General features: G+C 34.6%; 1 protein-coding gene across 1 annotated transcript; it reads right to left on the bottom strand.

The window, feature by feature from the left end:
* Positions 1-36: 36 nt before the first annotated feature.
* On the bottom strand, positions 37-23,401 carry dyl (transmembrane protein dusky-like). Its single transcript, NM_001311978.1, is given in 4 exon segments — positions 37-2,059; positions 6,931-6,998; positions 15,335-15,378; positions 23,243-23,401. Coding segments are annotated over 2 exon segments (1,752 nt in total). The 5' UTR covers positions 6,976-6,998; positions 15,335-15,378; positions 23,243-23,401; the 3' UTR covers positions 37-352.

The raw sequence follows: 23,401 nt of genomic DNA, 5'->3' as shown, positions 1-23,401 counted from the left end.
CATATAGTAGAAAGGGACATAAATAAATCACGACAATCGCACACGACACTTTTAATTGGTACATAGCTTAAGGACTATTTTTCCTTACTTACGACTCTTTACAATATTACAACAAACGCATCGACTATAACGGTCGTACAGGGAGTGATTTTCACACGAATAAAAATAATTTACAAAAAAGCAGTCGAACGTATACATCACACACTTTAAATAACTAAATAAATAACTCGCACGCTGGCGCGATTCGATCGCGACCGCGGCAGCACGGTGCCGCCCGGCCGGGGCCGAAGCCCGCACGCTCTTTGGATCCGAGAAGAGTTTATGGAACGTCCTCGCGTCACACCTTATTCCCCTAATTCGTATGCTTCACGTAATCTGTTTCGTAGTATGCGGGGGCGCCGTGCGCGCCCTTCCTGTCCATCGCGCGCACGCGTACGAAGAGGAATGCCGCCACCAGCGAAGCGACCACCAAAACTAATAATAACATCACCAGACCCGCCACAAATGACGGCACAGACATACAGATCGTTTCCGGATCCGTCGCGGGAGATTGGATAACTACCGTTTCATTGGAAGCGGCGTTGTTGAGTGCGAAGTTGACGTCTCCCGGTGCTACCACTTGAATTATCCTACTCGTGTTCACATCGGTCATCTCTTGAGCGTCACGTTTGTAGATTCGTACAGGAGAGGATGTTTCACGTCTCCTCCTGACTCCGACTAATCTCTCAGGCAAATCTTCTACAGACCTAGGCCGGCCGCCTAATGTCGCAAGATTGCCGTGACCCTCATCTTTCCTCTTGACGGTGTTGTATACTCCGCGACGGCCCGGTGGTGGTGGTGGAGGTAGATTGACTTCGTCGTCCTCTCGGGACGGAGCCGGTGACGACGGACTGGGAGCGTTCGGCGTTGAAGATACTTGAACCTGTGGAGCAGGTACAGCGTCGTCGCGTTTTTCCGAGAACGAGCCGGTAGCATCTGCCGGATGTCTCGGATCGGGGAAAGCTGCGGGCGGCACACCGTAATCGCTATGCGGAGCCGATGGCGGGGGTCCATATTCTGAGTGAGGTGCATTAGGTAAGCCATATTCCCCGGCGCTTAGAGCGTTACCACCGAGCAGTGGCACTCCATAGTCGGCGCCCAGGCCGCACTTGGGTTCGGGACAATTGTATCTGCAGACTTGGATTACACACTGGAAATGTACGTTCATCGAATCTGGGAACTTGAAAGCTTGGAAGTATGCAAAGGATACGACCGAGGCGGATGGTCCAAAGTTCTTTATTTTCTGGAATTTGCTCATAATCTTTGGTCGGACCACACATCCATACTGATCGACGAGTTGTATGGGAGCACGTTTGCCATCATGGGCGACACAGTTGCGGACTAGCATGTCGAATTTGTTTTCATCGTCTTTTATAGCAAGTACCATGGTCATCGTTTGTCCGATCTTGACGATACCAGATACCTCCGAGGCCCAGGGTCCCTTTCCCACTTGTATTTGCATCCAACACTGTAAATTGTCTCCGAGAAAATTTGCCGTGACAGCGTGCAACATGTCGACTTGGAAAGGCCTAAAGGTAACCGCTTTTTCGTAGAAATCATACCAAGTACAGCGCAGTTTTCTAGCCTGATCCCAAACTTCTTGGACGTAGGGATCGTACTGGACAATAATGGTGTTCTCGACATATGACCCGCTGGGTGTGGGGCTGCCATAAGTCGCGACATTGTGATTCGCAGAACTAGACATACCACATCTGTTTAGGAATATTTCAAAGGTGGCACTCAAATGGCCCGTTCCCGGCTTTAAATGCATGCAAGCGGGATCGCTGTAGAATCCCTTGGAAAATATCATGCCGTAGAAGGGTCGGTCGAATTCGATGTTTACCCTCATGTGTGTTTTCTCGCATTGTACTTGTAGATGTTTAATTTTGGGACTATCCGGGGTTGCCAGTGGCCAGGGGTCGTCGCTGTGCGCCGGCGCCAAGGGCGGGCCGTACGCGCCGCCCGCTCGGTGTTCTAGAGGTAGTGACGCCGAGTCCACCGGAGGTTCGCATGATGCATCCTGAAAACGAAACGATATACATAAAAATAACACTGAAATATTTTTTCGACAAATAGATTCCGTTCAAAAGAATAATTCTTTTAGTGGGTTCTCAGATAACGCACGAGAGTAACTGCTAAAAATGTTTTTGTATATGAATAAATTCGCTTTTGCTCTTTCTTGGAAAGTTATTAAAAGCTTGTGGACGCAGGCGCGGGGCGATGGTGAGATAGCAGCGCTCAGCGCACGCATGGCTGGCTGCGGAGGAGCACATTCCTCACGACGTCGCAGTCTACTTCGCACCACGCGACGCCTGCCGGCCGGTCCGGAGCTGCTTACCGACTTTCTACGTTGACGGATGGTAACCAGTAATTAATTTATTAATCAGCGCGGGCATACTTTAAAGTCTCGAAAATACGAAACTATCTTAACAGTTTATTACAACATTTGTTTTTAACAAACAAATAGGCGATTAACTAGATGATTACTAAATCCTATATCTATATTCTTAGTTTATTTTAATTTAATATTACGATTTACTGTACGTTCTCAGTGTACAAGAGGTTGTAATAAGATGTGCACGGAATTGTAAAATGCTACGACTATCTTAGTCTTGTTTGTTAGATTCGTAGTATATGGAGTGAGAGTTGGGTCCAGTGAGCGGTCTTATATACGTCTCAGAGGATCGACAAGTGCGGAGTTGTAAGACGGGAGCGGACGATCGTATTTTCTAAACCGGTTAGAAATTACCTACTGCTCGATATCTGTTGCGGAAGAAAACACCGGACCTTCGCCTACAGACACAGCTTTCTTTAAAAATCTCTATAGCAGAAATAGAATTGAATTTACTATCGCAATAGGAAATAAAAGCTATTCGTTAAGCGATAAGAAAATATTATCATAAACTTAAGTACATGTAGTACAAGTAAGTTAATGTATTCTGCCTTTAAATCAAGTTACTGTACGACAAACTAAACGTTGTAAAGATAACTTTAAAAGTAAAGATAATCTTTACAATATAAATGTCACAGTTTAAGACATAATGGATACACGCATTAAGTCTCTGCGGACCACACAAAACTTGAAATCAATAGATTTTAAGCAAAAACAAGCTTTAATTTCTATTAGTTTTAAGTTCTACATTTGCTCATCATTGTTATCAAATCTGTCGCATCGAAATAACAACGGTGTCCGTCATCTAATGACATTTAGATATGTGCCTGCCACTTAGGAATTAATTAAAGCGCCAATGGCAACCGGAAATCAATTCGTTTTTTGCTCTTACATTAATGAGATCCAAATCAATTATTATTTCTAATTATAAAAATAAAATATTTCAAATGTTCAGATAGTCTGTAGTTGAATAATTTCGCTGTCGACTTATACAATAAAATAAAAGAATTAATTGGATTTTCCTACGTCGGAAGTAAAGTGTAATCTTTTAGGCTATAATATTGTGGCAATTTGTCTATTATAATTTGTGTAAAGTCTACAGATTTTAATGGTTGTACACAGGTTGTACAGTCGGCTGAGCAATGTGTATACCTCCTTCCCCGCTCCGCGTGTCGCAGCACTGAGTGACAGGTGACAGGTGCGGTTTGCGCTCAACCACACGGGTGAAAGTCATCACCGCACCGCTTCCGTTTCCTTCGTGATCATATCGAGCTTAAATTGCTTAGATTATTGTTAGCCCTTAGATGGCGCTTTCTACCTATGTAACGCACAACAAAACAATCTCATTTTTGTAGTATTGACAAAATGGAGTGAAAATTCTTTATCATGTTTTTCCCAAATAAGCTCTTCCATGAATAAGAACTAAATATTATGTTTATAGAATAAAAAATTTAACAAATTTAAGGATAAATATAACTTGATTATCTTTATGCACACGACAGGAAGACGTAAAATAATTTACGGTTTCCGTGAATGCAAATTTAAATGAGGGGAGTTTTTGTGGGGTCCGGCAAATGGAAGTTCAGGGAAAGAAGCCAAGGACGTACCTTGCTGGTAGATTGCTTCGCCATGTATAAAAAAATATCATTATCTTTGTATTTTTACAATAAAATAGACTAAATTGCCGCTATAAATGCTCAATATTTTATAATCTATTAAATAACGTAATATATAGAAAGGAGAGTTTGTGCGTAACATCTTTAAAAAATTACGCACTGTTTTGAAAAAAATATGATTGTTAGTGTTTATGTTTACTCTATAAGTATTACTTTAAAACGAAACTGCACGACGACGGGTTGCATCATCCGATAAAGCTTTGCTGTGAAATTTTGCTTCAGTGAAAGTGCTTCTTAAAAAAAATATATTTAGACGGTCAACGACTCTCTGAGAAATTTGCCATGCCACAATTTATTCGTGAACTTGTGTTACGCAATTTTATCAAATTAATCTTTTTCGCATAGAATTTTAATAATTTTTTTGAAAAGCAATTGGAATTCGACATTTTAATCTCCACAATGAACAGTTTTGACATCGTACGTAAATTTTATTTATATAGATGTTAACTATAAATAAGTAAATTATTATGTTATTTCACATTAATATTCACTATTCGAGAACGGCAGGCGCGAAAATAAATAAGATTAATTACATCTCAACTTCTTAATAATTATGGTCCTATGTCTATTTCTCTCATTTCCAACACGTTATACTTCTAAACATACGACTTATAATCGCTGTAAAGAACTGTCATTACTGATTTTCGCTACATAAATATATTTTTCTCACTTTCTTTAATAAATCCATCTCCGTATTTTCGAAGTCTATCATTGAGTCACGACATGCATTACCTCGCACCTCACATTAATGACCGCATCTCTACGATATCAACTTTACAATAATGCTTGTACGATACACAACTTTCAATTCCATAAAAGGCACTACAATATTGTGTTGCGCAAAACGCGTCTCTTTTGTCGGATGCTCACAACTGTATAAAAAGGTCAATTTATTTAATTTTACTAATTGCATGAATTTGCAAGGAATAATTTTTATTTATAATTAATGTTTGAAATTATTTAATGATCTCAATTCAATTTATTTAAACGGAGACAAATCTAATTAATGTTTTCTAACTAACTAAAGAGTGTCTGTGGCTCACGGGTCATGCACTTGACTTGCAATCTGCAGGTCTTGGGTTCGAATTCCGCCATGTACCAATGTGTTTTTCGATTTCCGATTTACATATGTACATTTATCCGACGTTTCTACGGTGAAGGAAAACATCGTGCATATATCAGAAGAAAATCAAAGATATTTGTGAAGTCAACCAATCTGCACTTGGCCAGCGAGGTTGACTATGGTCTTGTCACCCGTGACTTTGGGTAGGCCCTCAGTGGGGACGTATATTGAGCTGATGATGAAATAACTACAAAGAGGATTGACTTATAAAAGTTATATGATCACTATTTAATCCAACTTTTTAAAACATGTGTCTTGCTTTTTACTTCATTATAGACATACGAAGTCGGCCAAAACTATAGTCGACATAATCACCGAAATATACAAAGTTTAAATTGATACGTATGATGAGCGTGTTTGCAGTTAGTTACCAATGATCGGGATGTTTTGTGAACGTGTTAACGGAATCATTAGCCTAGTTGTGGGGAACGCGAGCGGAAAAAGTTGAATAATCTAGGATCTACTGCCGTATTGCACGCGCCGAATGCGTTCTACACATTGATTGATTGATATTTTCTATGTATTTGCAACGTTCTGCTTCGTGTGATGTACAAGTATTGTAGCAAATATTGTTATCCTTCTCATTCCCGAAGCAAAAGCAGAGGATAACAATAATAGTGTTATTAGTATGTTATAAAAGTAAGATAATTTAGATAAAAATTATGTGCGTTAAAACTAAGAAAATTATTTAAGGCCAAGTATCTTCAACGTTTTTCAAGACATCCTGTATTATCACACACTTATTTATATTGTTAATCGTAACATTGAATCATGGAAAGTAACAGTTAATTTGGCTTCTTCAAGGTAATAGCTGGATAGGATAGCTGTCTTCAATAAGCTAAACGCGTTAACTTAACTACCAAGAAAGTGTGCGTACTTGCATCAAGCTTATTGCGTTCCGTAAAGAGTTTATTTACAGCAATATTTATTACTAGCATTTTTCTGCGACTCCGTCCCCGCATTTATAATCTTAGTAAGATAGTAAGAATAGTTTACGTAATAATGGAACAAATAATCTAATTTTATAAATGCGAAGGTTAGATGGATGGACAAATTATCTATTTGATTTTTAATTTATTAAGAGTTAATCTGACACTCTTTCATTAAAATTTTTCGAGATAAGTAAAAATCTATACGTTTGTACCATCACATTCTGGGTATGTGAAGCTTCTTTATAAAAAAACTTATTATAGTTTAAACTTTCATGCACAAAGTTTACAAAGATTAAACTATCATTACGACACGATTCTGATAAAAAATTTTAGCTTATTTTTATAAGCTACTTTTTAAGTGATATAATTTTAATAAAATAAAATATGTGAACTAAATGTTCTAACGTTCCCAATATCATTTCAGTTCTAAATAGTAACGTGTAACGTTAGCATTAACGCTACATAATGCTGTAAACTGTTATTATAATCTGACCACATTTGCTGTAGACATGAAAAACGGTATCGCCACAATAGACGCTATATCACACCATTATCAACGCGAGACTCTCAGGGGATGACATGTGCAAATACTAAAACTGTTCTAAAGAATTTCATAGAAACTCCAACTTATATGTTAAGGAAATAACACATCTGTGGTCACGTTGAGAAAAATTCTATGGAATACCAAGTTGTACTACTAAAATTGCAACGAAAAGTTGGTTCAAATTTTCATCTGAAAAAAGTGTATGAAAAATAATTTTTACTCACCCGTATTAGGAGCGCGATCGCCAATAACAGATTAGTCCTCTTCATAGTACAGTGCGGCGATCGGCGGCCTGCAACCAAGGAACACGATCAGTCGAGCACAAGAGTGCGGCCCCCGCGGGCAAGGCCTAGCGCAGCGGCGGAGAAACGGCCATACCGCTGTAGCGATGACTGCACTAGTGTCGCCCCAACCTCCCCCTACCTCCCCCAGCCCCACTACGCGAGGCAAGTGGGGCTGAGCGACCCAGTGACCGAGTGCAGCGCGCCGTGCCGCCGGAACTGCACCGGTTGTGTTTGCGGTTGCACTGCGCGTGCGCTGCTCGACAGCGAGGAAACCGCGCGGCCTTCACCTTACACGAAGGTCGCAATGTAGTTCTCTAATGTATTCTTGGACAATTTTTAAACATTTACTTTTAGAAATAAGCACAGGATCTATAGGTTTACTAATTTCTAGGTTTGGATATTTGGTGTTACTTCACTTTTATGTTTATTAAAATATTTATACGCACAAAGAACCGATACGTTAATTAAATTTTTAGTTTAAAAAATTATGGTTGTTTTTTTCGTATGAAAGATCTTTTTTATCTACCTCAGATTTTTTGCGTTGTTTTTTTTTTTTTAAATATAATGAGTGGAACGCAAAGGAACGCAGGTCTGTCGACGTGCTCGCGAGCGCTCGTCGACGATTTCACCCTATACTACTGCTGGTTAGAAAGTCTCATCTCGAATCGAGTCTCCCAACATTGCTTCGCTATTGGACATATTAAGTCAATGTAACGGAACACGAAACATCTCTTACTGTTAATCTTCTTAAAACATTATATGCTAACGCATGTAAAATGCCATCAATTTTTATGATAAAATTTGGGACATTTCACAAGCGAAATTAAAAGCCGTTGTATGTGATTTCATTTTACGGTTTTTCTACTAAGATAAAATGTATCTGTTTAGTCTAAAATAATATCGCAAACTTTTAAGATGGAAAAAAACAAAAAATATTAGAAGAATAACGACTTGTACGCTCATTTGGTTTGATGTTTTAACCGTAGGGTTCCGAGGCCAAAATCTCCGTTTAAAATATATTGGTATCTCGGTTTTGTCAAAGATGAAAGACAGAGAGGACGATATATTTTATACAGAGATTTTGACTTCAGACACCAACGCTTAGACGCTTTCATTATCAACAAGACACGACACCTTAAGAAGAGATGACGGTACGACAAAAATTGTCTATAAAAAATAAAGCTGTGAAGCTTCGAAACTGTCCTTAAAAATATATTAGTTTCTGGACAACACAAGTTTAATCTTCCTTTAAGAAGACAATTGTTACAAAACAACAAAGATATAAATAAAAAGTAACAAAGGAGGTTGTATAAAACCTGTCCATGCGAAATTGGCGTAGTTATATCAATGTGTTTCGTGACGAGTCTAGTTGCCGGTGATTTTTTCTCGTCGGCTGCACCCACCTCACTGGAACTAGGCTGCCGGTTACTCGTAAGAAAGCGGACCCTCGAGCATTTTCTATTTTCATATAATCTAAACACGTATTATTATAATAGCATCTAATATAGACGCCAGTATACCATTAATGAAATTGTTGTTAAACTAATCAATCAAAATTGTACCAGGATTACGCGGATTACGAAAAATGTATGCCCAAATATAACAGGAGATAACGAACCGTTCTAATAAATTGGACGTATATTTAGTTGAATCATTTTTGTGTATAAGAGCGAGACATTACATCGTAACCGCTACTTGTCTATACTTTACACACATTAATAAATTGGAGTGTCTGTATGTAATATCGAAAAAAATATATTTCGTACTCATGGTGTATAAAAAAAACAATTTTAAAAATTTTCATGTGTATGTCTGTCTGCAAGATCGTGTTTATTCCGGGTAATCTCCCGAACGGCTGGATCGATTTTAACGGGACAGACGGGAAAGTGGCTGATGTACGCAGCCATATTTTTTTTTTAAATTCTGCGCTAATGAAGTATAGGTCGATTGATTGTCTAACGTTAATATTTAAAGCTACCATCATCATCATCATCATCTTCAGCTCACTATACGTCCCCACCGAGGAGCTCGGAGCCTACCCAAAGTTAAGGGTGATTAGGCCATAGTCAACCACGCTGGCCAAGTGCGGGTTGGTTGACTTCACACATATCTTTGAATTTCTTTCACATATCTGAGAATAAGCTACCATACCATAAAAAAAATCCTAATAAAAGTACATAATACAATAACAAAAGTAAGCGTACAATTATTTGAGAAATGGAACTAATTGCTCCTGTCAAAACAGCCATTAGTAGACGTCAGTTTGGGAGTGGACAGCTTTATCCAATTTACTCGCACATAGATCAACGTCTAAATTTCAGTGAAAGCTGATTTATTATTTATGAGCTATAATTCTTTCAAATTAAATATTTAGAGAAGGAAATATTCTTTTTAAAATTAACAATAACAAAACAATATTAATTCATTCTTTAAAATACGCAATAATAACCACAATATGTTAATTGAATATGTTAGATATAAACAACCGAAAAAAATGCTATAAGTACTAGAAGATAAATTATAACCTAAAAATATTTAAAGTTTAAATAAAAATCGTATTAAACATTTAATTTCTTAAGAAGAATAAGATTATTTGTTTTGAATTTACATATTTACAATAACTTCAAATTAAATTTGCGGTATAAGAACTCAAATACATTAATATTTATACGTATATCTTGCGATAGTCGAGAATTCTTAAGCATTATGTGCATTATTATACATCAAAAAGACAGTCGTTGTCATGTTCAAATTTCACACGAGATGATCGACAAAAAGTGTCGTGACTCGCCGCTTTTTATTAAACTTTCGTTTTCTATCCACACTTATGTGCAACTTTACAAGTCAATACAATCGTCATTATAATCACCATTTTGTATAACAATCAACTTTTTTATACCGCGGGATTATAATGGTTAATTTCATAATTGGTTACACTTTTCAATAGCAAGAAGAATAAAGAGTATTTAATCGTCAGTTTTCTAGAGATGCCGTTATGATTGTGCACTGCCAGTATACGAGTACTGGCCGCGAAGAATTCTTTTTTTTTTCTACTAACGATCGTAATATTTGCAAAATCATGGCGGGAAAAGCAGTGCAACGCTTTACGTTATCTGTAGCATCTTCGAAAAAGATTTCTATTTCTGTCTTCATATCTGTCAGTTAAAACGGAAGAAAGTAGTTAAATGTGGCGCCGATTTAACACGCTTATCATTTTAAGATAATTAAAACTAGAGATTATACGATTAGAAACAAAGAAGTAAAGCTTAATAACACATTTGAATGGGTTCTGTTGAAATTTCATGGCTTTGATTCCTTACAAGTAAAAGCACTTTTAATTACTATTTAAAGAGTCACTTGTACGTTTCTCTTAATTAATGAGTATAGCCCGAAAAACATATCTCTGATATTATTGTTGGAACATTAGAAAGTGAGTGGGATGTTCACGCATTGCAAGCTAGGTTTCACGGCGCCCTTGACTATATCATATCTAAAAGAGCTAACGATTGTTTGTAGAAAACGCCGTTTTATACGTCGTGAATTTCACATGCGACATTTACTGACACATAGAATTATTTAGTTGCATTTTAAAGAAGAATGAGAAAGATTTTTGAATAGATATTTATATTTTAACAAAACTAATTAATAAAAATGAGATTTTATGATTGCACTCTTTAATCTTATGACTTTACCTACCGTACAGAGAGAAGAATTCGTCTCGATATTTTAAAATAATCTTTTTTCAATTACGATTCAGCTCATATTTATCGTTCACATTCTTAAAGATTTCTCTCGACATCTTCTCATGTGTATGCAAAAACGGAAAAATATTCGAACACTATTGAAGCGTAACCAACAACAGTATAAATTGCTATCGCGCATCAACACGTTCATTGAATATCTATGAGACTGAGTGCATCATTAGTATTGCTGACTTTCGTGTTATAACTATAATACAAGTCGCCCGCGACTACGTCTGCGCTGAATTAAAAAAAAATAATTACTAGCCTAGTAGCGAACATACTTGAGTGTATTAGCCCTTTATATATAAGTTTATTATAATGTCTCACGAAAGTTTAAATAATTTAGTAGCCTATATGTTCTTCCAGACTATGTTCTACATCTGTGCCAAATTTCATCAAGATCCGTTTAGCCGTTCCGGAGATACCTTCTAACAAACATACATCTAAACCTTCGCATTTATAATATTAGTAAGTTTTGCGTTGAACTCTTTTTAATGAATTTATTATTTCTTAAGTAATATAATACAATTTTTTAACATTTAAGTAATAAATCTAAAATTCATTTTTAAATAGCGGCAAAACTTACCAAATACTTAATTAAAACTGCTACTCAGTTTGGCGACTGCAATTAAATATTGTCTTCAGTTTCTTTATAAATAAGTAAAAAAGTAATTAAATGCATAAATAAAATATACAATTTAATTTAATATAAAATAGAGATAAATTAATATTTTGATCTTCATATACGAGTAGAAAAATGAACTATGACTATGTTTTTGTGTGTTGTTTTCATCGTACACAAAAGAAATCTGAGCTCGCGACGGCGGAGCGGCGTGTGGCCGCATAATCTCCTAACGCCAAATTCTTGCCTTAATACCTCGATACCTGTGCTACGGCTGGCCCTGATTGATAGCCGTCGCACGTAATGAGGCGGATTTGCTTATAAACCATACGCGTATATTAGTGAACACAAATAAAATACCGATACGCAGTTTTGAAAAACGAGAAAGCTTGCATTCGATGCTACATCATTAGTAGTGCTTTTCTTTACGTTTTTTTGATAGGTATCTGCTTCTATCTTTTTAGCGAAGCGTTCTGATTTTAAATCTAAATATGGAAAGAATCCATATGGAAATCCAAGCTGACTATATACTAAATGCAGTTACTATGATGCTCTATTTTCATAAAATTAACCTACATTTTACTTAAATTATGGTGATTGGTTATCAAAATAGTGTTGGCATTTCGTCAGTGAATCAGTGTAATTCGACATCGACCTACACCTGCTCGAATTATTTAGTGTGACGTATCTATTAGGTGATTCGACGGTGCGACGCGGGCTCAAGGTTACGTCGCGCAACACTTTCTCCGCGGCAGTTCAACGCTCCTCGAATTCTGCATCTCAGTATCAATGGCGGAACTCCCGAACCCAACGCAAAATACAAACAAAATCCACCCTTATTCTCTAAGCAGTATCATCTAATTTTAAAGCTAAGGATATTCAAAGATGATATCCATCGACTTTAACGTTCAATGCCCATGTTAATGGCATCGAGAAACGTAACGCGTCCCACTTTCTCTTTTAAGCATGCAGTAGTCTCTTTCTTTTGAGCAACAACCATACATGGGGAAGTGAGATGACGATATGTCAGATGTTGCGCTTGGGAAGCTGGGTAGATCGCTTTCTTCGCCGCACTTGGCATTGGCGGTGCACGGAGTCCGGTAACTTTCGATAGTACGATTGTGGATTGTGCGACTCCGGCGCGTATGGTAACCATTTGAGTTTGATCGATCTTTGAATCTCGATTCAATTACCTGAATTCGATTGCGCAATACGTCGATAACTGTTATTAACTTGTGTTATTTTTAATCTTTCTATTAATTCTATATATTTAGTTTCTGTTTTATGAAAATAATATTGATGATAAATAAATCAGATTCTATAACGTATGAAGAAAAAGTAGTCACTATAAGGCAATAAACAATTATATATGCAGCAAAAATTAGAAATAAAACCTGCAATAACTCTAAAAAAAAACTGTAGAGAAAAAAGATCGAAATTATTTCATTTTCTGTGACTGTAGACAAAATACTTATTTGTATAGTAAGAATTGGAACAGATTGAATTGGTTTAGTAAACCAAATTAACCTCAATAATAAACTTGATAGGCAATTCTGCTCCTATTTTATATAAATAGAATCTGTGCCTTGTTAAAATATTGAAGCAATATTCTAAGAGATCTAGTTAATTAGCATATGCTGGAAAGCAATAACTTATGAATCGAAGCTTTGTGTGAATATTAATCAGAACTTTACTAGACTTTCCCGTTCAATTTGATATCAAGATTAATTTAGGACCACATTTTATAAGACGAATGGAAAGAAATTTATGGACTCGTCTGCTGTAAAATAATAACTGGAAGGGTTTATTGATATTTTCTTTAAAGTTTATATTTTAGGGGATATAGGAATGTATCAATACAAAAGTTTATTATTCTAGCATCTGACACAAATGTTTTAAGTATTATATCCGAAAATGAAAAAGGATTTTGGTCGAGAATAAAAGTAAGACAGTCATTTGTTTTCTTGTGAGGTAAGTCTTGGCATTATTTGTAATCGCAGCCGGAACTTATGCCTGAAGAAAACTTCATCGCTCTGTGCAACGCTCAGTAATTAAAAGACAAGCGACACGCGGCTATCGTACAACAGGCCTACTAGACGCTCCAATAAAAATCGTACTCATTACAAAATTGATATTTACGTAGTGAATTTGGATAATACGGTTGTTAATTATAATCCAAATATTGATGAATGAAAATTCAATAAAGAATTAAATATAGCGCGAGACCTTTCAGGGCAAAGACGTCAATTATCTTATTTCCTTGTTATTTTTCAAATCGATTCAGTAGTTTTGAAGCCTATTCAATGTAAACAATCAAACCTTTCCTCTTTATAATATTAGTATAAATATATAATGCCTTTTTTCAATGTGTCAATGAATAAACAGTAACTGATGGAACGAGGACGGCCTTGTCACATCAAAATGTGTGCTACGCATTGCGGTCTCCAGTCCTTTCATCTTTTTATAGCCTATTAATGGGTAGAAAGATACCATTTCGTAGTTTATTAAAACCTTTGCAAAATCTGAGAACATTAAGCTAATTAATTCAATGGGATGACGGATTTGATTATTCATGAAGAAAACTAGAACTAGGTTAATATATATAAGTAGGACGGCAATATATTATCGCTATTTATCATTTCATATTTTAATGGAAAGCAATTATCTCATCAGCTTACTGCAGTCTTTCATTTCAATATTAATTTACTTTATTTGAAATTTCACCTAATTTAGACACATCTAAGGTTTTACCAAAAAAAATAAACAGTGTTTTAAATACATTTTAGTTAAAGCTAAGTTGTAAAAAATACTCTCATTTAACCAAGAAGACGTCTTTAATTTCAATCACCGGAGGCAAAAGGGTTAAAACACATGTTTAGATAAACAATGTTTAAAATTTTTTTTGGACAAGTTTCAATAAATTTTTGACATAATTGGTATATATGCTGAAACCCAGACCAATTGCTTCAAAACACGATAATGAATCGACCTTCAGTCGTAAGATTATATTTCGGAAGTTCAGTTCAGATAATAAATAAGACAGTAAGGTAGGCCGAGGGGCGCCTGCGCAGGCGCAGCAGGTCACGGAAGAGAAAGTCGGTTTATGATCTCAAGGACGAGTGCGTCGCTCCCGCGTTGCGCAACCTCCGAACATAATTGATGCCTTTGCCACTGGACGTTCCCGCGCCATTGTGTTGTAATCATAATGCTGCAGCTATTTAAGGACGATGACTCCGACACGCTTTCTTTCAACTCATCAAATATTTAAGATGATTGTTACATTTTAGTTATGGAAAAAATGTACCTTAGTTACCTTACGTAATATTTCGTGAGCAACAAAGAAATGCTTTATAGACTTGGTATTTCATAAATTACAGTGATTTTAGAGTTTGGATAAAAATGTTTTAGCGTGCCTTAAAAAAAATATGGAGTAATTTCGTATGCTTAACTGAGTCATGAAATAATTATAGAATATGTTAAATGTAAACAAAATTTAATGCACGTAATTAAATAGCGTCTTATCTTAATAATAACAATTCTTACAGTTGGAATTAGATACTTTGTTAATCCGTTATTGTCTTCTGTATAACATTTTCTCATGCAACATTGTACGTATAATTAGAAAATCTAAGATAAAACAAAGACATTAAACTTGAGAACGTCGCGGTCACGATCCTTTAGAGTTCACTTTCACTCGTTCGTGTGATTCACTAAATGGCCTTACAGATGTATTACGTAAGCCCCTACCACGTTCCCACTCGCACTTTGGTAATTACCACGGGAGAAAGTCGATATATTTCGTCGAGTAATAATCAAGCGAATACAAAATATGACTTCCATTTCCGAACTTTTTACGAACGAATTGTTACGTAAATAAATTGAGATGGTATGTTGCGTAAGTGATTTTATATTGGAAATCGTGCGTCTTTCTAATAAAACTAGCAAACGAAATTAATCTATTGAATTCTTTTATACTTACAATTTTATCTTGGTGGCATAAAGGTACAACCGAGAGATGAAAACCTGAAACAATTAAAATTAAATTAGTAAGTAAATAAAAACGAAAAACTAGTATGGATAATTATCTAACGTCAGTGAAATCGTCCTTGCTACAACAATGACGTTAAAACAATGAGCTATTTAAGCGATAAGCCGACTTCCCGCCCGCCTCCGTCGCCGGCGGAAACGCGCGAAAGTGAAAGCATTTTGTTTTATCTATGCCCGTCAGGTGCAATATAAAATGATGAATTGCCTTAACTCGAGCACTATATTTTAGTTAAGTTGTATTATAATCTATTGAACGTCATCTTTTGCACAAACAAAACATCGAGTGATAATCCATTTCACTTCCGATCGAAATAATGTAAAACAATTTTTCCGTACAGTCAGCTGCATAAATATGTGTACACTTACGAAATGTTAGAAACTTGTTTAGGTCTTAGGTATAAAAAATGCAAATGTACGAATTCCTCACAAATGTGTAATGATGGTTAAAAGCTAACCGATATCTGTCAGTGTATACATTTTTTTGAAACCGAAGGTGTATACTGATTTTGTAACTTTATAATGTATACAAATTTATGCAGCTGACTGTACGGTTTATAATAGTAAAACATTGTTATAGAGTAAAGCTTTATATTAAGATTTACATACTGTAGCTAGTGCGTTCAAGTTTATTTATGTGACGACTATTGTAGACAACTATTAGCAAATTGACTTATACTAGGAATATAGATAAATCTTGTCAAAATATGTCTCACAAAACTAGTTAGAGGAGAGAAGCCGAAGGGCGACAACGACTTGATCTAGTACATTATTTATTATGGAGGCGATTTCTCGAACGGTACGAGATTTCTCCACTTTCATCTCGTCTCGCGTTTACAGCAGTACGTGTACGCAACATTCTCAATGATAAATACATTATTCAATTAATCGCCGCTTACGAATTCATTTTAAATGTTTTTTTCGATAAAAATTAATAAAACACAAGACATTTTTGAGAGAGAAATTTTTGTATACTATAAAAGTAAATTTATATGTTCAATACGTTCAATATGCTCATTGTTAATTAAAATAAATAATAAAATATAAATTTTAGATACAACCGAGATGTAAAGTATTTTTATATTTACTTAAAAAAAGCCGAAAGTTGTTTACAGAAATGTCATGATATGATTCATTAATAACCAGTTTACAGTTTTATATGCGGGCTATTAGGTTATTGCTAAGAATGTTTTTCTTAAAATAATTATCGTATTTATTTATATAAACAGATTACCTTTCGCTAATGTAATAATTTAAATGCATAGTAACTACAAACTAAACTTTACAGTCTTCTGGCGCCTATACTTCGCAACTTTGGATGTATGTTGGGTTGAATCGACGTATTTTCGATCAAGGAATCTGTAGTACTCCGTTGTAAACGTGATTCCCCGACACCCTGTATACATTGTCCCATTCGGAAGCCTATGCTCGCGATTGTTTAACTTACAAGTTGTTAAAAATAATAAGTTACTTATGTCGTTAGGAAAAATATTTTCAAAATAATCATAATAGTATCCAAGTATCCTTGAGACCACGATATATTAGCAAACACAACACAGAACGAGTTCGGCTATGAACGCCAAGGCAGCAGCCCCGCCAACAGCCTAGGGCACAGTGGGCTACTTGCTTTATAGATTCAAGAAACGAACATAGCCAATACAAATATATAAATATAATTCATCAAAAATGCAATGGAATGTCCAGTGCCAAACCTAAAGCTCTATACTGTTTCTAGTATCCATTTGACGACATGTTGAAAGAGATAACAAATTAATTCACAATAGTAATAAAGTAAGTTAAGCTAACATATCTCCAAAACCAATAACCCTGAGGCTATATTGATTTTAATTCAGACAAAGACGTAATTATTTAGTCAATGGGTAAATTAAATATAATTTTATCTGCCTTTCTCTCGGCTTATTACCAAATAAATCTAATTACACTATTGATGCTCAACTGTTTATTATACAGTGGTCTTTCACAGACGAAACACCCGTACAATAATACATCGTTATCTCATTTTGAAAAGCGAATATGACGGATGACAATAAATTTATCTGTGAGGGTATTGGCAGTGGAAGCCGACGGTTAGTATTAAGTGTAAATAAATCGAACATATAAGTAGCAATAACAGTAGTTACAGACAGCTAAGTGAGACGGAACATCCGGTATAAATTACATCGATGCTTAGCATAACTAGAGCAAAATAATTTCGTATACTTTCTCGTAACAGGTTCTTTTTATTATTTATTTAGTTGCAAATTATAAAAGATTAAACTTATTAACAACAGACCCATGTCTTTTATCATTTAGTAAACAATCTATCGCAATAAAATATATCTTATATATAAAATTCTCGTGTCACAATTTTCGTTCCCATACCCCTCCGAAACGGCTTGACCGCTTCTCATGAAATTTTGTGAGCATATTGAATAGGTCTGAGAATCGGCCAACATCTATTTTTAATCCCGCGCGTACGGTGTCGCGAGCGACAGCTAGTATATATTTATAAGAAAGCAAATAAAATTTACTAAGCTTAACCCTATGTCTGCCATCATTTAAGTTTTCTCTAATATAAAATATACACAAAGTTATTCTTCAGACTTTTTGATTATATTTAATACATTTTATTATACTTTTTAAAATAAACAGAAAATAAAAATATTTCCACGTAAATTGCTGTGGAAACTGACGCTTAGATATACAAAGTTATACAAAATGCAGTAAAAGTGAAATGCATTGAATTTCCCTTTATTACAACTGCGCAAAGCAGGAGCGTACGGGCGCTATCGGCTCGTTATGATCTATACGGGCAAACTCGTTTATTATGCTCGTTTATTGCAAATATAAAATCATATTATTGTTCAGTAAATCATAAAGGTACTTTCTAAATTGAATATTTATTAAATAAATAGAGAACTATGTTTAAACATCATCAGGAAATTATCTATTTATCTCTATATGTCTAAAAATCAATTGCTGTTCGTTAGTCTCGCTAAAACTAGAGAACGGCTGAACGGATTTATCTTATCTTGGTCTTGAAATGTTCGTGAAGGTCTAGGGAAGGTTTAAAAGGTAAGAAAAATTAAAAAAATTGCCGAGAACAAGATAGTGATAGAGATAAAATATTTAGATTTTGTTTGAATAGACCTATTGGAAACCTAAAGAGGGAAAATAAGTGAAAGCCTATTTAAATATTCATATTTGTCAACGCATTATTATGTCAACATTATTACGTGTTTGTGACATAACTTTTCTTTTTATTTTCATATTTATAAGAAAGTTTTCTTTTAATTTAATATTTATTTATTCATTATTACACAATATTCGGCCATTAATATTTATAGGTATTACGCGTTTATTAAAATTCATTATAAACATATTTAAATATTATTTTTTATTTGAATGATTTCTTTAACGGTTGTGGTTATTGTACATAAATATACTCGTACATTTGTAATATAAATAGTATTTTAAGATATAGAAAAAGTTAGGTTCAGTAGGTTAATAGTAATTCTCAGATAAAAAGTCAATATTTCCAAGGCAATGCCGTGGTTACGCTTGGTTAGTTGTTATCATTTCTCCTAAGAAATCTAGTTTCACCGCACGATAAATCAATGTATCAATAAAATAAACAGAAATAAAATTTTAAATGAGTTTCCAGAAGTTAATATAAATCTAAAAGAAAAAAGTTCTTTTACATTTTAATCTGCAAGATCAACGTGAAAACACTATGCTACAGAATGTTCCCAATAGTCACAAAGTCAAAATTCTTTGATGGCATGTCTATAACACTATTAAATGTTTCTTTATTAAAATGGTACGTTGATTAGTACAGGTTTTCAATCCCTGTCCTTGATGATATAGTACCAGATAGCGTTAAAAACTTTAAAGTTTTCCAAAATTTCTAACTTCCAAAGATAGTAACTGCTAAATATGTACTCAAAAAAAGCAAACTTCAGTTGTAATCTTTCATTAGTTAAATACACAGACAATCTAATAAACTTACAACTTTGCAATACGCCGAGTCGACAATACGCATTCACAACTCGACTCATTTCCCAAGCTAAAAGAAAACTCATCCCCAATTACAAACCGTGTTATAAAACAATACTGTTCCCGAAGCGTGTAATCATATCTTCATAAGGGCTGCTGCATACGAACATCTTCAAACAGTCAACAACGGTATCGAGCAGTCACTTTGTACTGGCAACATTTCTTAGCTGCGACTGCTTGTCACTATTAACTGGTTGAAAATGTCCGTGTATAGGAGGCCTTAACAATCGTAGAACAATCACTGTTTCTCTACATTTCGCACTTGTTAATTGTCATCGATGTAATTAAGATAATATTCTTAAAAGGTTTTCGTTCGTCTTAAGTTTCACTCTGATTTATTCATTAGATAAATAAGATTTAACATAGCATGAGTGTTTAACTTTTGTTTTCTTGACTCTATTATAATTAATGTTTTTTAAACAATAGAGCTTTGCAGTTTGTATTCTTTCAAACGTCACAAATAAAAATTTAACGCTTTCCTCTATAGTGAAATGTACTTCTTGTTTACAATTAAAATTTTTATATTATTTCGTTGTAATTTTAACAACATTTAAAAATTTGTCTTGAGTAATATGTTTTTTATTTACTATATTAGTAAGATTGGAAATCATATAATAACCTAACGAAAGATATTGTCATTGTAGCGAATTATTATTTCTGTTGTATGAAAATATTATTAAATTAAAATTGACTTTCAATTTCGGAGGTAGGCAAATTATTTAACTTAGTTGTGGACAACAATTTCAAAAATCTTGATAAGAGTTAAGATAATTCCGACAAATGATCGTAGTAGCCATGTCTCCGCAATGATTAAAATCTAGGACGCGATGTAAAATATTCCGATGGTCGAAATATTTTTACCGAAGTGTAATTTATATGGATTTATATGGAGATAATGAAGTCGAGTGCCATGTAATTGCTGAACTTCGCCCGTTACTATACAACCTTTTTTTCGTTTTCTCTTCTTTTAGTTACATCTTTATCTCGTAAAATATTTACATATTGGTCATGTTCGTTTCTGAATTATTTTTTTTTTACTTTTTTAAAATAACTTGTTTGTAATTCCTGGTATTAGATGATTGATGATACAATTCTAATTATAGTTATAGTTAAAAGAGGAGACAAACTATATTATTTCGGCTATTTACAGTTATTAAGGTGTCTTAAAAAGTTAACTTCTTAAACAAGCGTACTAGGGTTAACAATTTAATAAAACGTCTTGTCCTAAATTACTTTTTGTGCCTACTTCAAATTTGTTCCTGTTTATGTACTAGTAATAAGGTATCTGGAAAGGATTGTTAAAACAACATGTCAAATCAGGTGTTATTCAAAGATGACACGATAGGAGCGGCGAGGAACGCACAGACTGACACACTGACTCGCTTTCCATCGAGCCGACTTCGACGCGCGACGTCTCATGTGCTATCAACACGCTAACATGTAAAGACGGAATAATATAAAACATTAAAACATATATAAAATTTCTAAAATATTATTTAACAGTAATCGAAATTTACTAATATTTTCTGAAACAACTTAGCTCTAGGTTTGTACATATGGTTTAATAATCGAATGGCGGGAAAGGACCGTGTGATCCGCAGGTCTTCGCCTTACCTATTGGGTTATTGGCGATTCATCAGTTTATGATTACTAAAATTTTATTTAAAAACCTACCTAAACTTTTAATGTACTAGCTACTTGTATATATTTATTTCAACCCGATCTAAATTTAGAATAAGTTAAAAGTGGTGCCCATGAATATTTATTACATAATTACACATTAATTTGTAAAGAACGCAAAGCTTGTGATATGATGAGGAAGTTTTCGACAAATTAAAAACGCTCATTAACTTGCTTTCTCCGTTAAATTTCCGTCGTATTCAGAATTATCTCGCAAACACTTTTACGTTTTAGAAGAGAAAGTGACGTTTTATTTAAACACATAAATAATATATTAAATTCCCAACATAAAATGAATGATTTGTGAGATACAATCCAACTAATCGATAGAGTCTTCTTAATATAGAGTCTTCGAGTGTTGAGGGCACAATTCTGCCAAAGGCAAGAGGACATTCTGTCAAAGGCGTGGCATATTGGCTACTAAGGACCTTTGCCTTTTTATTTATGAAAAAAGATAGTTAGAGAAGAGAAGAGAATCGCGCGGGAATTGTCAATCAACAAAATGTAGTCGCGAATAGTGCTTAATGAATTAATATGGTAAATAATGTGTATAGTTTTAGTCTTTTAGACTAAGAACTATACTAAAAGTAAACGCATTTTGGCTGCCGTGTTGCTGTTTGCAAGTTATACATCTAGTAAACCTTATGCAATGCATTAGTTTCTCAATGTTTATGTAAATAAATTGATGGTAAACCACCGTGAAGCATATAACATTGTTTCAAAACGCGCCTGCGCAGACAATGTACGGGAAGTCCTACTGTGTAAGATGCGGACGAATTTCACAACACGCACTTAGACACATCTGCAATAAGTACCAACTGTGTAGCTCTTGTCGTTATGTCTGTTTGACAAATACGAAGCGAGGTTCTACGCTGTTTAAGATATTTCCTAAGACATCACGATTAGTCATGGTTGAGGTAAAACACTAATTGATTAAATACAAAAATATATTAAGCTAGCTACTACCCGGCACTAAGTTGAAAATCTGGCAGAATAGTACTTTTCTTACCGATTCGCTAAATTAAATACGCATCTCGTATTGTATATGTGTGTGATATTTTTGTGAAAATCTATGAGAGATCTGAAATGTTGTTTAGTCGAACTGAAATTCTTTGGTTTACAAGCATTTTTAGACAGTCTAGGTTTCATTTATCGAAAATCTTAATTAATTTTGACAAAACCGTTACGAAAATATCTGGAGCCATCTCCAATATATTACCTATCTTTCTTACTGGGTAAGTCTTCATTTTGTATTCATAATTCTTTACACATTCCTCTATATAATATTTTAATTTATTGTAAAGGAATTTATCATCGCTATTACATTTTTAATTTAGCGTATAGACGTTAATGAGAAACTACGCAAAACGCTTTACGCGAGCTTGTGTGACGCGCGACCTACTTTCTTCGCGCGCCGCAGCACATGTCGTTTCTACGCCACCATGCACCACTTGACTCTTTATATACATCTAGATAAAGAACATATTCCTATAAAGTGTAAAACACATGTCATGAAATAAGCCGACGCCCATTGTGAGCGCTCAAAACATGCAAATGCCTTTAAAACACGAGCGGAAGATAATTTCAGTTGTGAGTGAAAGTGGAATTATGCAACTTTCTATGGTTGAAATTGTTTCGATAACGAAAATATTTAATGTGGCATTTTGTTTACTTTAGATTATTCTTTATATTTTTAATATAATTAAACACAATAATGTAGTAACACCGTTAATAATAAGAAAATAATTTTATGGTTGACATTATGAAAAACTTTCAAACCCACATTTAGGTTTGAACAAAAATAGATTTTCATTGAGCCTATTGAGTAGGATAAGAAGAAATGTTTCCTTTTTAATGATTTAAGGACCACTTATTTACTGAACAAATAAATAACTGAAGAACGTAAAATAAATAATATGTTTTCTTCGGGAGCTTAAAATATTACGCTTAATAGAATCTCATATAAAATTTTTAATCACTCGTGTGTAAATATTTATATTAATATTTTTTTAATTAAATTTATTAGACTAACTATGTATTTTTTTATTTTCAGCACAAAAAGCAACTAAAATCGATCATCCGTTTGATAAAATCCAAATTTCAGTACCTTTTCAGGTGAGTTTTCAGCACTTCAAGATATGGAAGAAACAGTTTCAGGATAACACAGCGAGCTACCGATCACTGTTCCAGAGTTCACAACACAGATAATCGTACACAGTCAGTTGGGGGTTGTCACTTTCGATTGCCGCGGTAGCTGGGCAAGCGC

The sequence above is a fragment of the Papilio xuthus genome, unplaced genomic scaffold (assembly GCF_000836235.2).
Source record: "Papilio xuthus unplaced genomic scaffold, Pxut_1.1 DF825946.1, whole genome shotgun sequence".
NCBI lineage: Eukaryota > Metazoa > Arthropoda > Insecta > Lepidoptera > Papilionidae > Papilio > Papilio xuthus.
This window is presented reverse-complemented; position numbering and strand designations above follow the sequence as displayed.